We start from the raw sequence: 15,059 nt of genomic DNA, 5'->3' as shown, positions 1-15,059 counted from the left end.
GTGGCAACTTTAGACCCCATTCAAGGAAACATTTGCTAACAATGAGAGTGATGCCACAGTATCGTGGGTGGCTTCTGAAGGTAGTGGATTTCATATCCTTCACTGGAGGGTCTTCAGGCAGAAGCTGGATGCCTGTGTTGGATATGTGGCAGCAGGAATTTTTCAGTTTATGGTTTTCCAACTGAGTGTTTAGATTCCTTCTAATTAAAATGCAGTGATTCTTTGATATTTGTAGCGGGGGTGGGGTGGGGGTGGGGGGTGGGGAAGGTCACTTAGGTCTATAAACTTGAGTGTGAAGAGGGAGAAATGATGGATTTTGCAAAGAATGGAGGTATATGCCATTTCTGTGATATGCCCCTCACACAGAAATTGCAGTTTACAACATCACAGAGAACACAAGTGCTAGTGTTACATCCATAAACATTTTATTCGGCACATTACATAGGGGAGGGCTCCAGTTTATACACATGGTCAGAGACAAGTAAGGCATTCCTGGTTTAAGGCAGGAACTAGTAGGTTAAATGGAGTTAGATGTCAAGGTGAAGGAAAGAGCACCAAAGTGTTCGAGTTACAACCAGACAGGGGAGTCTCTGCAAAGATATTGGTGATACTTGGTAAACCGACAATTGCTCTCCTGCTAGAGGTGTACAAGGCACAAATTGTTTCTACATAAAGATAAAATAATTGAGTGAAAGCAAAGGAAAAGACATTAAGAAAACCAAACTCTCATCTGCCCTTCATGTCACAAGTTTTGTAACGTTATATGCAATTTCAGAACAACAAGTAACATTATGCTGAGATCTCAGTTTTGTCCTGAGATTTTCTGTAGCTATTTTGTCTATCCATATAATCCCTAGTTCAGATCATGTGTTCTAACACAGAATAAGCCTTAGGGTATTTTAGAAGAGTAACAAATGTATGCGTGACGGGTAAAGTCTGAAATAACTAATAAATAAATAAATAATAGTAGCTACTTCCAAAGTAACCCTTTGGACACACAATTGGTTATATGAAAAAAAAAATCCAATTCTCTGTGCAGCTCTCCCATATAAAAAGTGCCACTGGCCACCTCAAAGGGCAAAAAGAAAGCATAATTTAGAAGTCTGATTTGGGAAATGGAGGGAGAACTGGGAATAACAATAAAAATGTACAACTAACTGTAACTGGGGCCAAGAACCATCAAAGTCATGAATAATCTGACTTGGTGCCACAAAGTTGTTTCACACATAATTCTTAGGGACATGCCAAAAAGGTGGTTGTTCATATTGTAGACTACCAGATAAAACACTGTAGATGGAGAATATGGTGTAGGAATAGAGAAGTTGTCAGTCTCCACTTCAATTCTGGTTTGGCTTATAGGAGAAAAACACAAGCAGAAACACAGTAACTAAAGCACTTTGAAGGAGGAAAGTCTTGTGAGGCCATACAAAATTTGAATACAATATTAATATTTGAATCCTCCTGGAACTTCGACTTCCACTTGGCACTTTCTTATGCTATGGTAAACATGTCCAAACTGGAACAAACTGAGAATCTTTACTGAATTTAATGTATTGGCAAAAATGAAAATTTTGGTACTATCCACAGTACTATAAAAGTCATGTTTTTGAAGGAATTATTCCTGGCTAAAGTGACATATACTCATCAAATGACAGGCCACAATGGTAGAGAAAGCAAACATCTCACACGTCTTCACCAATGACTCAGAGGAAGTGCTTTTGCCAACTTTTAAAGGTGAATTAAACATCATATTTTATCACTTTCTGCCGTGAAAACAATAAAAAACATTCAGTAGTGTTTACATAGGATAGTGGGTATATTTATATTTAATAAGGCATCAGAAAAATATCAAAATAAGGCACAGCCTGTTCAATGTGGCAGATTTGTGCTGAGTAGTAGTTTAGTTTTCTTTCAGGAAGGCACACATTGTACATCTGATTATTCATTGGGTTAAAATGTGGAATAGAAAACATGAAATTCATGTGAAGAGGAAAGCAGGCTTGGATAATTTTTTAAACTGTTTCCAGAAAGTCAATGGCAATATTACTTCTAAGTCACAAAACTCTGGAACTTAAGAAGTCCTCCTTATCAGTCCATATATAAGTTTATCAAGGCACTGTACAAAATGTGAACTGGGCTATGGCATTTCTAATTAGGAGTATAACATGTATATGTGTGTATATATATATAATATGCATATTATATATATTAAAAAGGCAATTTCCTATAAATCAAACTTTACATTAACCAACAAAAATAATTTTGTTTTATATATAACAGTACGTAAATTTGATAATACAGCAGGTTTAAGTCAAAAGACTTGATGACGCTTCTCAAACCACAGGCCTGGGTTTCACTGGCTGTTCATGAAGAAACACTCCACACTAATAAACATGGAGAAGGGACAGAAGGAAGAAAAGAAAATAATATTTTAATGTTAATTAAAATTCATAATTTTTATCTAAAAACTTCAGTTTAAATAAATAAGTTTTTGGCAACAGGTCAAGAAAATTCCATTTTGGGGATATTCTCCTAATTGTTTTATTAGACTTTAAGTAGAGCTGGTGAGGATTTTCCAGAAAAAAAAAATCTCCTGCATACCACCTTTTTTCTAAAGGAGTTACTCACTAATATCTGCAGAATATATAGTCCTTGAAGTCACAGTTCTCTAAACAATTTCCAACTACTAGGCTAAAAATGATGATGGACAATATTTGAGGAAGGAGATTAGCTTTAATGTAAACATTCAGAAAGAGGCAGTGCTCTGTTAGAAACAGATAAAAAATTGCTTACTTTGAAAGATTCACATGAAAGTCAGAAACCTAAGAAACCCCACCTATACAAAAATGGAGAACTTATAAAGTTAAGATGTTGTAATCTTGGGCAGATTCTCAATGGATTTATGGGAAGACATGGTCTACAATAGCAACATCTGGTGTGGTTGCAATTTATAGCAAAAGAAAATACCTACATTGAAGAGATAGGGGTTGACTGAAGTCATAAAATAAGATTCAGCTAAAAGAACAAATCAAGTTTAATAAGAAAGTAATAGTAGCATAATCGTATAGTTAAACATTGCTGGAGAAAATTAAGATGAAAAAGAAGAGGAGACAGAAGAGAGAAGAGAGAAAGTGGGAAGGAGTGAAGAAAGGAGAGGGAGAAATAGAGAGGGGTCAGAGAGGAGTGGAAAAAAGGGGAGAGAGAAAGTAGAAAAGAGAGGAGTGGAGGGACAGAAGGACAGAGAGAGAGGAAAGGGTGGGAGAAAGAACAAAGTGAGAAGTGAGAGGGGAAAAAGGGGAGATAAAGAGAGAAGAAAAGTAGAGAGGAGAGAGAGAAGAAAGAGGGGAGATAGGACAGAGGGAAGAAAAAGAAAAAGGAGAAGGGAGAGACTTTTGGACATCTCATAAGCTTTAGTAGCTTAAATGTGCACTAAGATTTTTGGGACCCTTGAATGTTTAAAACTAAAAATGACATTTAAAGATATATTTTTTCATTTTGTTTACAGCACATTCACTCACCAATGATGATGATGATGATGACAATCACAACAGTAATTAGTATCGCCCACATCTGTAACAAAACATTCCATACCTTTAAATGTGTACATTACCATGCTTACTAAAGAATAGGGCAACTAGGTAACAGAGTGAATAGGGTGCCAGGCCTGGGTCTGGAAGACCTGAATTCAAATGTGGCCTTAAGACACTTATTAGCTTGGGTGACTTTAGGCAAATCACTTAACCCTGTTGGCCATAGTTTCCTCATCTGTAAAATGAGCTGAAGAAGGAAATGGCAAATCATTCCAATTATCTTTGCCAAAAAAACCCAAATTGGGACATAAAGAGTTGGACACAATTGAAACAAATGAACAACTGAAGAATACCATATAATAGTGAAGTATAAGAGATAAACTAGATTGTTTTACTAATTGAAAAATAAATGAAAGAAACTAATGATTTCACGAAGAATACCATACAATAGTAAAGTATAAGAGATAAACTAGATTGTTCTACTAATTGAAAAATAAATGAAAGAAACTAATGATTCCACAAGACATCAAGTAACAATGAAACAAAAATAAAAACAACAAAAAAGAAGAAAATGTTAAATATCTCATTGGAAAAACAACAGACCTAGAAAACAGATTGAGGAGAGATCATTTAAGAATTACTGGATTGCTTGAGAGCCATGACCAAAAAAAGAGCCTAGACATCATATTTCAAGGGAATTATAAAGGAAAACTGCCCTGTGTATGTTTGGAATTGGGGAGTGTAAAAATGAAATTTGGGAAATGCCATCTAAAAGTGTATATATTTCTATGGACATGGGAAATGTATCAAAACTACATTTCCCGTGATCCAACATGGTCCAACTGGTTTCCGTTTCCGGGTTTTTGGGCTTGGGGAGGCCTACGCCTTGACGCAGGGAAGAGTTTATAATCTCCTGGGTTAGGAGGGAGTGGGCTCTTGGCCAGCAGACTCGGAGGAGAGAGGTAACAAATGGAGGCGGCAGTTTTGAATGCTTACAAGCGCGTGGTCTAATAACTTTATCTATCAGCATGGCTTTAATTAAAATACTAATAATATTATTATACCAGCCTTTATTATTTTTCATATTTATAGGAGATGCCATTTAAAAGTATGTTACAAATTTCCTATGGACACGTGGGGACTGTGAGACTACATTTTCCGTGATTCCAATGGGTTTCCGGTTTCCGGTTTAAGGCATGGGGACGTCAAGCGTCCCCATGCAGGGGACAGTTTAAATTCAGAGGAGGGCCTAGAGAAGGCCTCTTGGTCTTCCTGAGGAGCTGGCTGGCGTGCGGGAGAGAGGATGGGCTCCAGCGGTAAATTTAAAAGTTAGGCAGGCGCAGTCATATATATTTTACCAACATGGCCATGGCTTTAATTAAACCACTAATTTCTCTTATTATATCAGTCTTTATCATTTTTAATCTTAACACCTGATATCCTAGAACCAGAGGATAAAAAAGAAATGGAAAGAATCCACAGATCACCTCCTAAAAGAGATCCCTGAATGAAAACTCGCAGGAATATTATGGCCAAATACCAAATGGTCAAGCTCTTAGAGGAAGGAGAAAATATTGCAACTAGCCAGAGAGAAACAAATCAAATATTGTGGAGTAACAGTAAGGATAACACAAGATTTAGAAGCTTCCACATTAAAAGACTGGAGGAGACCTTGGAATATATTCCATAGGACAAAGGAGTTATGGTTACAACCAAGAATGATTACCCAGAAAAACTGAGTATAATCCTTCAGGGGGGAAAAATGGGTATTCAATGAAATAGAAGCCTTTCAAACATTTCCTTTTTTTTTTTTTTTAAATTTATTCTTTTATTAGAAATGTCAGTCTTTATAAGACATGGTATTTTAAAATAACTCAAACATTTCTAATGAAAGGACTAGAATTGAATAGAAAATATGATTTTCAAATACAAGATTCAAGAGAAGCATAAAAAATTAAACAGAAAAGAAAAATCACAGAGGACTCAACAAGGTTAAATTGTTTATATTCCTATGGCAAGATAATATTTGGAACTCTTAAAACCTTTATTATTAGGGTAGTTAGAAGTATACATAGAAAGAGCACACAGGTGTGAGGTTTACTATGATGGAATGATAAAAAAAAATTAAGGGGTGAGAAAGAGGGATATATTGGGAAAAGTGGGAAGGGAGAAGTGGAATAAGAAAAATGTCACATAAAAGAGGCACAAAGCAAAGAGCTTTTACAGTGGGGGGGGTGGGGTGGGCAATGCTTGAACCTTATCATCACTGGAATTAGCTCAAAGAAGAAGTAACATACACACTCAATTGGGTACAGAAAGCTATCCCGCACTCTGGAGAAGGGAAGGAAAGGGATAAAAGAAGCATGTGAGTATGTGTATGCATGTATGCATACCTGGCCTGCCAGAAGGAAGGGTGGATTAAAGGAGAAAGTGGTCAGAAGCAAAACAGTTTTGAAGCAGAAAAGTTTAAAAAGAAAGATAAATGGGGAAAAAAATAGGGTGGAGGGAAATACACAGAAATCATAACTGTTTAAGTGAATGGTATAAAATCACCCTTAAAAACGGAAGCAGATAACAGAATCTGGCATGTTCTTTACTATAAACACATTTGAAAGAGACACACACAGAGTAAAAATAAGAGGCTGAAGCAGAATCCATTATGCTTCAGTTCATATTTAAAAAAAAAAAAAAAAAGCAAGAGTAGCAATAATGATCTCAGGCAAGGCAAAAGTAAAAATAGACCTAGTTAAAAGAGATAAGCAGGAAACTACATTATGCTAAAAGGTATCACAAATAATGAAGTGATATCAATACCAAACATACATGTACCCAAGGGTATAGTATCCAGATTCATAAAGGAAAAGTGAAATGAGTCACAGGAAGAGAAAGTAAAATTATACTAGTGAGAGAGCTCAATTTTCCCCTCTCAGAACTAGAGAAATCTAACCAAAAAATAGAAAGAGATTAATAAAATTTTAGAAAAGTTAGATAGGATAGAACTCTGGAGAAACTCAAATGGAAATAGGAACTTTTTTTTCAGCTGCCACTAGAATGTGAAACTCCTATTTGCTATGATTTAGAGTCTCATTCTGGACTTTTAAGTTACAAAGGATCTTGTTCTGGTCTACTCAGTATCTCTCTAAGTACCAAGAGACTTATATCCCTGAGTCCTCTATGTGAAGAAAGAATTATTATTCTATCTGAATGAAAATTTTCTAAACAAGCAGACAAAGAGGACTCCAAATCTTACAAGGACACATTATGTGTATTAGTAAAATATGTATTAGTCTTCTTTGACCACTGTAATTTTTGTGGCTACATTCTAATCTTCTGTCAAACATGCTATGGGTCTGTTCTCTGAATTCTCTGCTTGGCTCTGCATACCCTACTCTATATGGGAGTGTTCTTGTTAGTGTGGAGGGGGTAGAAAAAAGAGCAATGATGTCTCACATTTATCTTTAAAATGTACAAAACAGATGAGGATATTGAGGCTCAAAGAGGTTCCATGATTTGCTTATAAACATGTTGGAGTCAAGACTTAGACCCATGTCTCTGATTCTTCTAGTTCTATGCTAAATGATTCCATTTGCCTTTAAACACTTTGCAGATCCTGGGACTTGGAGCTGGAACAGACCTTAGAGATCCTCTATTTTAACTAACTGAAGTACATATGAGGAAAGCAAGGTTCAGAAGGTCATCTGTCCGAGGTCTTGGTATTAGGTGGAACTTATTGATTCCAAATCCACTGTACTTTCCATTTTTCCATGTTGCCCAGTCTTTGGACTATTGGTAGTGAAGACACCACCAATGCTTTTAGCAAAGAAGAGATGGAGGCCTTCCTTTCTGATCCTCCAGCTTTATGATGGCCTTATGCCTATACAACTTGATATTCATCAAGAGTTCTAGGACCCACCCTCTGAATGAAGGGCAGGGTCTGTGCTGATAAAGTGGTCAAAAGAGAGTGGCCTTACCTTGCAATTCTTCCACCAGTACTTCCTCTTCAATTTGGCTGCACTAGTCTCAAACTGGGAAGCCCCTGCTTGCAGAGCGTCTGCGCGGTCATCTAACTCAGAAAGTTTCTGATCTCTCTCCAGAACTTTGTCCACATTGACTCGCATAATATCCACCACCTAAACCAAGAAGTTCATAAAAGTTAAATAAAGAGACAGAGCATCAGGCCTGGAGTAGGAAGGATACAGGTCCAAATCTGCCCTTAGACCCTCCCTAGCTGTGTGACCCTGGACAAGTCAATTAACTCCCATTGCCCAGTCCTTACTGCTCTTCTGCCTTAGAAATGATATTCAGTATCAATTCTAAGTCAAATGCTAAGGGATTCAAATAAATAAATAAATGAATAGATAAATAGACAAGGAAAGAGACTGTACAGAATTTCCCAATGAAATCAATGGTTGCGTTCCCCCATAAACTTTTTTTCCCCCCCAGGAAGGAACTCTATTACTTTTGGCAAAATGCCCAAACTAAATTTCCAAAGCAAAGAACAAGCACAATGCCATTATCAGAAAAAGGAACATTGATAGAAGAGAATCAGAATGAGTTTCTGAGAAGGAAACTACGTGATTTTTCCAAATTTATTTAATAGAAGGCCACCAAACCTTCATGTTACTATGTTTACTGAGCTGTGTTTTATAACATAGGTTTATCCAAGCCTTTATAAAAGTAGTATAAAAGGAAATAAATAAGATTAAAACTTGATCAACTTAAATGTGGATGAGCAATAGAAATGAGAAAGGAGCGGCTCACTCACCTAAGAACTAAATGCTGCTTATTCCTATAGTTGTAGCAATAAAATTGAATTGATGGGGACCTTGAAATAACGTGTCATATTTTGTTTTGTAAATATCCAGAGGATTTTTTTTTAAACCCTTAACTTCTGAGTTTTGGCTCCTAGGTGGAAGACTGGTAAGGGTGGGCAATGGGGGTCAAGTAACTTGCCCAGGGTCACACAGCTGGGAAGTGTCTGAGGCCGGATCTGAACCCAGGACCTCCCGTCTCTAGGCCTGGCTCTCAATCCACTGAGCTACCCAGCTGCCCCCGTATCCAGAGGATCTTGAAAAAATGCTGTCTTCTACTCTGCACTGTAACATTCCCTCCTGCAGGTGCTTAACAGAAAATAACTCCCTTGTGTAATTATACAGCAAATAAGTTTCTTGGTCTTGTCTGTCTCTCAGTGTTCTTATTCTTGTAATGCCCTGAGAAACTCTCCCTGCAGGCAGCTTATAAATAAGTAGTTATGATTTGAATACACCCGATTTTAAACACAACATGACGACTATAATTTTGATGGCACCAAATGTAAAAGACTTTTTTTTATTAACCCATACCTTCTGTCTTAGAGTCAATACTGTGTATTGGCTCCAAGGCAGAAGAGTGGTAAGGGTGGGCAATGGGGGTCAAGTGACTTGCCCAGGGTCACACAGCTGGGAAGTGTCTGAGGCCAGATTTGAACCTAGGACATCCTGTCTCTAAGCCTGGCTCTTAATGCATTGAGCCACCCAGCTGCCCTCAAATGTAAAAGATTTTTAAAACTTTAAGAGCTGGCATCTTTACTAGCACTTTAAAGATTTGCGAAAGCAAATGATCTCCACAAATCACCTTATTTTAAGGTAAGAAAAATGAGCCTCTGGGAGGTAGAAGGTCTTAAGTGTAGTCACAGAACTAGTGCCTAAAGCAGGATTCAAGCTGGCTTTCTCCCAACTATAAGTCCAATATTCTTTCCACTACACCATGTGCATGCATTGGGCAATAAGCAACTAACTATCTTTTCTGCAATTCTTTTTGAGTACTAGGTAACATTATACCCCAACCAGCCCCCCCAACACAGGAACACACAAATAAACAAATCCTATAGCTCAGTGGCTCTACAGTTACACATTACTTTGCACAGACAGGTTCAATGTTATCTATTATTAAACATGATCAAGAATAGTCTGCAAACATTGTCAAAGATTTTTTTAAAAACTTGGGAAAATTAATACTGTCAAGTTAAAGGGGAAACTATCTATCTTATTCATTCTGATTATTCTGTAACACTGGGATAAATCTGTATTTAATTTGGTCAGCCTTTCAAATAATATTGATAAAATTCAATCATGGAGATTAGTCACTCATATTGTATATATTTGTTTGCATATTGTCTCCTCCATTAGATTATATGTTTCTTGAGGGAAGGGATCATCTTTTGCTTCTTTCAGTAACTCCAACATTTAGCACAATGCCTGGCATAAAGTTGACTCTTAATAAATCTTTAGATGGATACTGTGCACTTGAGAAGCAGGCTGAAGTGTCTATATCTCTATAAACCTAATTTTTATAGTACTCTAGTGGGTGTGCCAAGTTTTGGCAGAGACAGTTCTCAGGGAATTATTTTTTAAAGTGTTTAATTTATGGCCATATCTGCAACCATTCTATTTAAGGATCAGAGTCGGTAGGGTCCAAGGAGGCAAATAATTATCATCTTTTGCATTGTATTTTATAATTTGAGTCCAGAGTGCTCACAGTTTATAGTTAATGACTAACCATTCCCATCTCTGAAGTTAGAAGTTATAGGTTTACAAGGTCCCAAAGCCATACCTCATCTACTTGATTTTGTGCCTGCTGAAGTCGGCGATTACTGCCAGAGGCAGCACCTGAAGGAGGAGGCCCACTTGTCGACCTGTAACATACAAAATTATAACCATCAGCATAAAACAACATATTTTCTAAAGAAAATTTATATCTGAGAATATCTCTATATAGCTAGGTCCCAATTAGTGCAAATAATGAACTAAGCCTGAAGTGGCCACATGTAGCTGAATTCACACTAGTTAAAGTTATAATCAAGCAAACTATGATAATTGGTTCCAACCCTATGGAAACAAGTAGTGCAAATCTAAATTGGGATATGGATGTAGATAAGATCTGACCACTCAGCACAACACAGCAAAAGGGAACCAATGAAACAATAGCTTCTTTAATTTTTAAATTTAAACAGAATAATTCTGATAATAACATAGTGAACTTATTTTAAGCCTTTTACTTCCCCTGAAATTTCCCAGTACTTTCCAAGATATTATGAATTACATCCACCAATAGGGATAGACAGGATTCAACATGGTACTCTGTTCTGCACCATAATCCAAGCTATATAGCTTTTAATTTCCTCTTTTCAGAAGCTCATATTATTTCTCAAATCTAATAATAGATAACATTTGGATGGTTCTTTGAGGTTTGCATATCTGTTTCTTGCAACAACCAGATGGAGTATTAAGTACTACAGATATTATCCCCTTTTTGTAGATTAGAAAAGTAAAGATTCATTAGTGGTCAGAAGCTGGGGTCTTTTACCACTAATACAGTACAAATCAAATCGATACAAATTTATTAAGCAGCTACTAGTGCCAAGCACTGGGCTAAGTGCTGGGGATATACAGAAAGGCAAAGCCTCTGGCATCAAGGAGCTCCCCACCGCATGGGTGGAGACAACACACAAAACAATTATGTACAAACAAGATACTGACCAGGAAAGGAATAAGATTAAGGAAGAATGGGAAAGGATTCTTGCAAAGAGACACTTTTAGCAGACTTGGAGGAAGCCAAAGAAGACATAAATTGGACTTAAGGAAGAGTCTTAGGCATCAAGGACAGTCAATGAAAAGGCATTAATTTGGGAAATGAAGTGTAAGTTTAATTTTTATTAAATTATTTATTGGTTACATCGAGATTTCTAGGTATCTTTCTCCTTCCTTCCCTGAACTAGGGAGGGCATCACTTGGCCAAAAAAAAAAAAAAGTATCTAAACTATGTCTTTCATGTTTCTATTGATTAGTTCTATCTCTGAAGGGAAGTGTCTTCTTTAAAAAGAGTGAGGAAACCTGTGTCACTGGTTTGCAAAGTCTGTGGAAATTAGTAAGGTCCATAACAGCTGGGAAGGCAAGAAGATCTAGGCCCTGAATAGCTTTAAAAGCCAAAGAGAGGATTTATACTTGCTCCTGGAGGTATCAGGGAACTTGGGGTGGGTGTGGGTATTCCTGAATAGACAAGTGACATGGTCAGCCTAGTGCTTTAGCAAAATCATTTTAACACCTGAGGGGAAAGAGATCCTAGAGGGGAGAGCTTCAAACAGGGAAGTTAACCAAAAGGATATCACAATAGTGCAAGGGTGAGGTAAGGAGGGCCTGCATCATGGTAACAGTAGGGTCACAGGAGAGAAGAGGGCAAAGGTAGAGAGATGTTATAAAGATAAAACCCCTAGAATATGTCAGATTGGATATGTTAAGGGTAGCTAGGTGGCTCAGTGGATTGAGAGCCAGGCCCAGAGATTGGAGGTCCTGGGTTCAAATTTGGATTCAGACTTCTCCTAGCTGTGTGACCCTGGGCAAGTCACTTAACCCTTGTTTCCTAGCCCTTACCACTCTTCTGCCTTACAACCAATGGATTGCATTGATTCTAAGATGGAAGATAAGAGTTAAAAAAAAAAAAAGATTGGATATGGTAGGGCAAGAGTAAGAAGTTGAGGATGACACCCAGGTTGTGAGGCTAAGTGACAGGGAAACTGGAGAGTCTTTAAGCAGTAACAAGGAAAAATAATGAGTTTAATTTTGGAGTGAGGTTTATCAAATTCACTCTACCACAAAATAGAAGATAAATGAAGAAATAACTGGAGCAATGTTCATTAGTTCCAAATTTACCTTTCTTTCAAAGTCAAGCTGAAGTCTTATTTTTCTCATGAATTTTATTATTATTAAATTTATTAATATTAAGCACCTACTCTGTATATAAAGCTTGTGAGTAAAAGTCTACCCTAGAAATGCAAAGACAAAAACCCTGTAACACTGCCTACCCTCAAGAAACTTCTGTTCTACTAGAGCAGGGGGTCGGCAACCTTTTTGGCCGTGAGAACTATAAATGCCACATTTTTTAAAATGTAATTTCATGAGAGCCGTACAGTGCTCACAGTGCCGCTCCTGTAACAGCGCCTGAAAAAAAATGGACTTTATGGCTCCTGCAGAAAGAGCCAGATATGACTCGAGAGCCATACATTGCCGACCCCTATACTAGAGGAAGAGATATATAACTTATACAAATAAATGTGAAAACATATACAATACAAAATAACTGCAAATGGAAGAGAATGACAACAATGGGGGGGGGGGGCGGACAGAATCAGGAAAGGTTTCTTCTAAAAGGCAGTACCTCAGCTTTGAAGGAGATGGTATTTCCTTGACCATTCCAACCTAAGGCAATCTCCTCTTTTCAATTCCTGTACTGTTTTTATTAACTAGTTGATATTTAGTCATAGGTTGCTTATGTAAGGTTATTTTTGTCTTGTTTTACCAACTAGAATTTAAATTCTTTTAAAGCAGAGGTTGTCTTGTAATTCTTTATATTTTCCATAGTGCTTAATAGTATCTTGAACACAGTGGTATTTATTATTCAAGGAGTTAGGTGTGGATAGAGTGCTGGGTCTGGAGTCATTTAGACCCGAGTTGAAATCCAGCTTTGGACATTCACTAGGAGTGTAACCATGGATATATAAATTACTTGACCTTCCATTGCCTCAATTTCCTCAACTGTAAAATGGGAGTAATTAGAGCTTTTATCTCTCAGGGTTGTGAGAATCAAATGAGATAAGGGCATATTGTAAGTGCTATAATTTAATATAAATTTATATGAGTGCTATTATAAATGCTAGTTGTTATTATTTTGGTTGAATGCATTTCCTTCCCTGAGAAGCAAGCAGACTACTCCAACAGTAATAATCTAGCTTCCAAAACTTTCAGCCTCCTGGGGTGGCAGATGTGATTCCTGGTAAAATCCTGGGAAAGCTCAGGATATAGGCACATTTTAAAGTGTAATCATAAAAGGTACCTTAAAATCCTAAGCCAAATTCCTTCAAGAAGAAAACCATATTACATTCAAGTGAACACTCCCAAAGCCACACACTGGTGACAAATATCTGACTGGAGGGAGAAATGTTCCACAAACGCTAAACAAGAAGATAATTCAAAATACCCTAGGAAGCTTGGCCTGTATACAATAATGTTTCTGCTTTGACTTCTCCCTAAAACTATCTCCAATGACAACTTAGTGGAGGCAGGGTTAGTTCAAGTCTCTTTAGAGCAGTGGTTCCCAAACTTTTTTGGCCCATCGCCCCCATTCCAGAAAAAATATTACTTAGCGCCCCCTGGAAATTAATTTTTAAAATATTTTAATAGCAATTAATAGGAAAGATATATATTAATGTTTCTACCTTTTTCATAAAATATAGTAAAGAAAGGTGTAAATTAGAAACACTGAACTTTGAAATTATGAAACTATTTATGGAACTCAGAATAGAATGTAATACAAAAAAGTTAAAACATTCGAAATCCCAAAGGCACCTGTGGCCATCACCAGCTCCCTGGATAGCTGCAGCACCCACCAGGGGGCGGTGGCGCCCACTTTGGGAATCACTGCTTTAGAGCCTCGTGGTTTAATTACACAGTAGTGCTCAGACATGGAATCAGGGAAACTGGGGCCAAATTCTATCCCTTTCATCTTCACTAGCCTTGCAAGCCCGGGCCACTTCATCTCTTTGAGTCTCAGTTTCCTTCTCTGTAAAATGGGTCTATATAATATATACCTCTGGTGTCCACCTCACACAGGGCTGTTCTGAGGCTCAAAGGAGATGGTGCAATATAAAGGAAGCACTCTGAACCCGCTTTTAAGAAGCTACATAGACGTGTTTTTTTTTTTTTAATTACCGTCATCGTTATTATTGCTGCCCAGCACACAACAGAAATCAACACCAATCCAGATCTTCCCAATAGGGAGAGGCTGGGGACCCCAGGAGGAAAGAGGGTCCCAAGGTAGCCAGAAGAGTTCTTTCTTAGCATTATTTCGGGTCAGGGAAAGCCAGAGGCTGCCTGGAAACTCGCCTCCGGCCCTGCGAAGTGCAGGGTCACATGCGCACACAGCGTGTATGCACACACATATGTACACGTATGCACGCATACATACACACACCTCCCCCAAGGTCTGCCGGCCCTCCATGCAGGCTCTTCTTCCTCTACACCAACCACGGACCTCCTGGGCTTCCTTCAAATCCCACCTTCTATAGGAAACTTTCCCTAGCCCCTTAGTTCTAGGGCCTTCAATCGTTTAATCCTAAGTATCTGTCCCGGGTTGGTTTGTCCGCTTGTCTCCGCATCAGCCCGTAAGCTCCCCACGGGCTTAGCATAGTGCCAGGCACACAGTAGGTGACTAATAAATGCAGCCACGGCTGGGCCCCTTCCGCCGGACGGAAAGGACACACCCCGGCACTGGGCGGGGGCGGGCCCGACAGCAGAAGGGGAGCTTCCTACCCTTCCCCGGTCCCGACCCTCTGCTCAGGCCGGCCCCCTCCCCTCTGCCCCAGCGCGTCACTCACATTTCGGCGGCTGGCCCAGGAGTCGAGAGAGGAAACGCTTCGGCGGGATTGGGCCCTCGGAGCGCGGAGGACGAAGCGAATCCTAGGGTCCTGGACTCTGCTAGTCGGCCTGCCGAACTGAC

General features: G+C 38.4%; 1 protein-coding gene across 1 annotated transcript; it reads right to left on the bottom strand.

Annotated features, from left to right (window-relative positions):
• Nucleotides 1–403: 403 nt before the first annotated feature.
• Nucleotides 404–15,059, bottom strand: VAMP3 (vesicle associated membrane protein 3). The gene is made up of 5 exons (XM_044671250.1): nucleotides 14,938–15,059; nucleotides 10,122–10,203; nucleotides 7,502–7,660; nucleotides 3,519–3,570; nucleotides 404–2,384 (listed from the first exon to the last, which is right to left on the bottom strand). Coding segments are annotated over exons 1-5 (315 nt in total). The 5' UTR covers nucleotides 14,940–15,059; the 3' UTR covers nucleotides 404–2,364.

Source organism: Gracilinanus agilis, chromosome 3 (genome assembly GCF_016433145.1).
Source record: "Gracilinanus agilis isolate LMUSP501 chromosome 3, AgileGrace, whole genome shotgun sequence".
Classification (NCBI taxonomy): domain Eukaryota; kingdom Metazoa; phylum Chordata; class Mammalia; order Didelphimorphia; family Didelphidae; genus Gracilinanus; species Gracilinanus agilis.
Note: the sequence above shows the minus strand (reverse complement) of the source record. Positions and strands in the feature narration are given on the sequence as shown.

Excerpts from the sequence above, each read along its gene's own strand:
- VAMP3 (XM_044671250.1), bottom strand. Across the intron at positions 3,571-7,501 it reads ACTGGTGGAAGAATTGCAAG|ATGTGGGCGATACTAATTAC; the intron begins GTAAGGCCACTC and ends GTTTTGTTACAG. Across the intron at positions 2,385-3,518 it reads CATCATCATCATCATCATTG|TGTGGAGTGTTTCTTCATGA; the intron begins GTGAGTGAATGT and ends CATGTTTATTAG.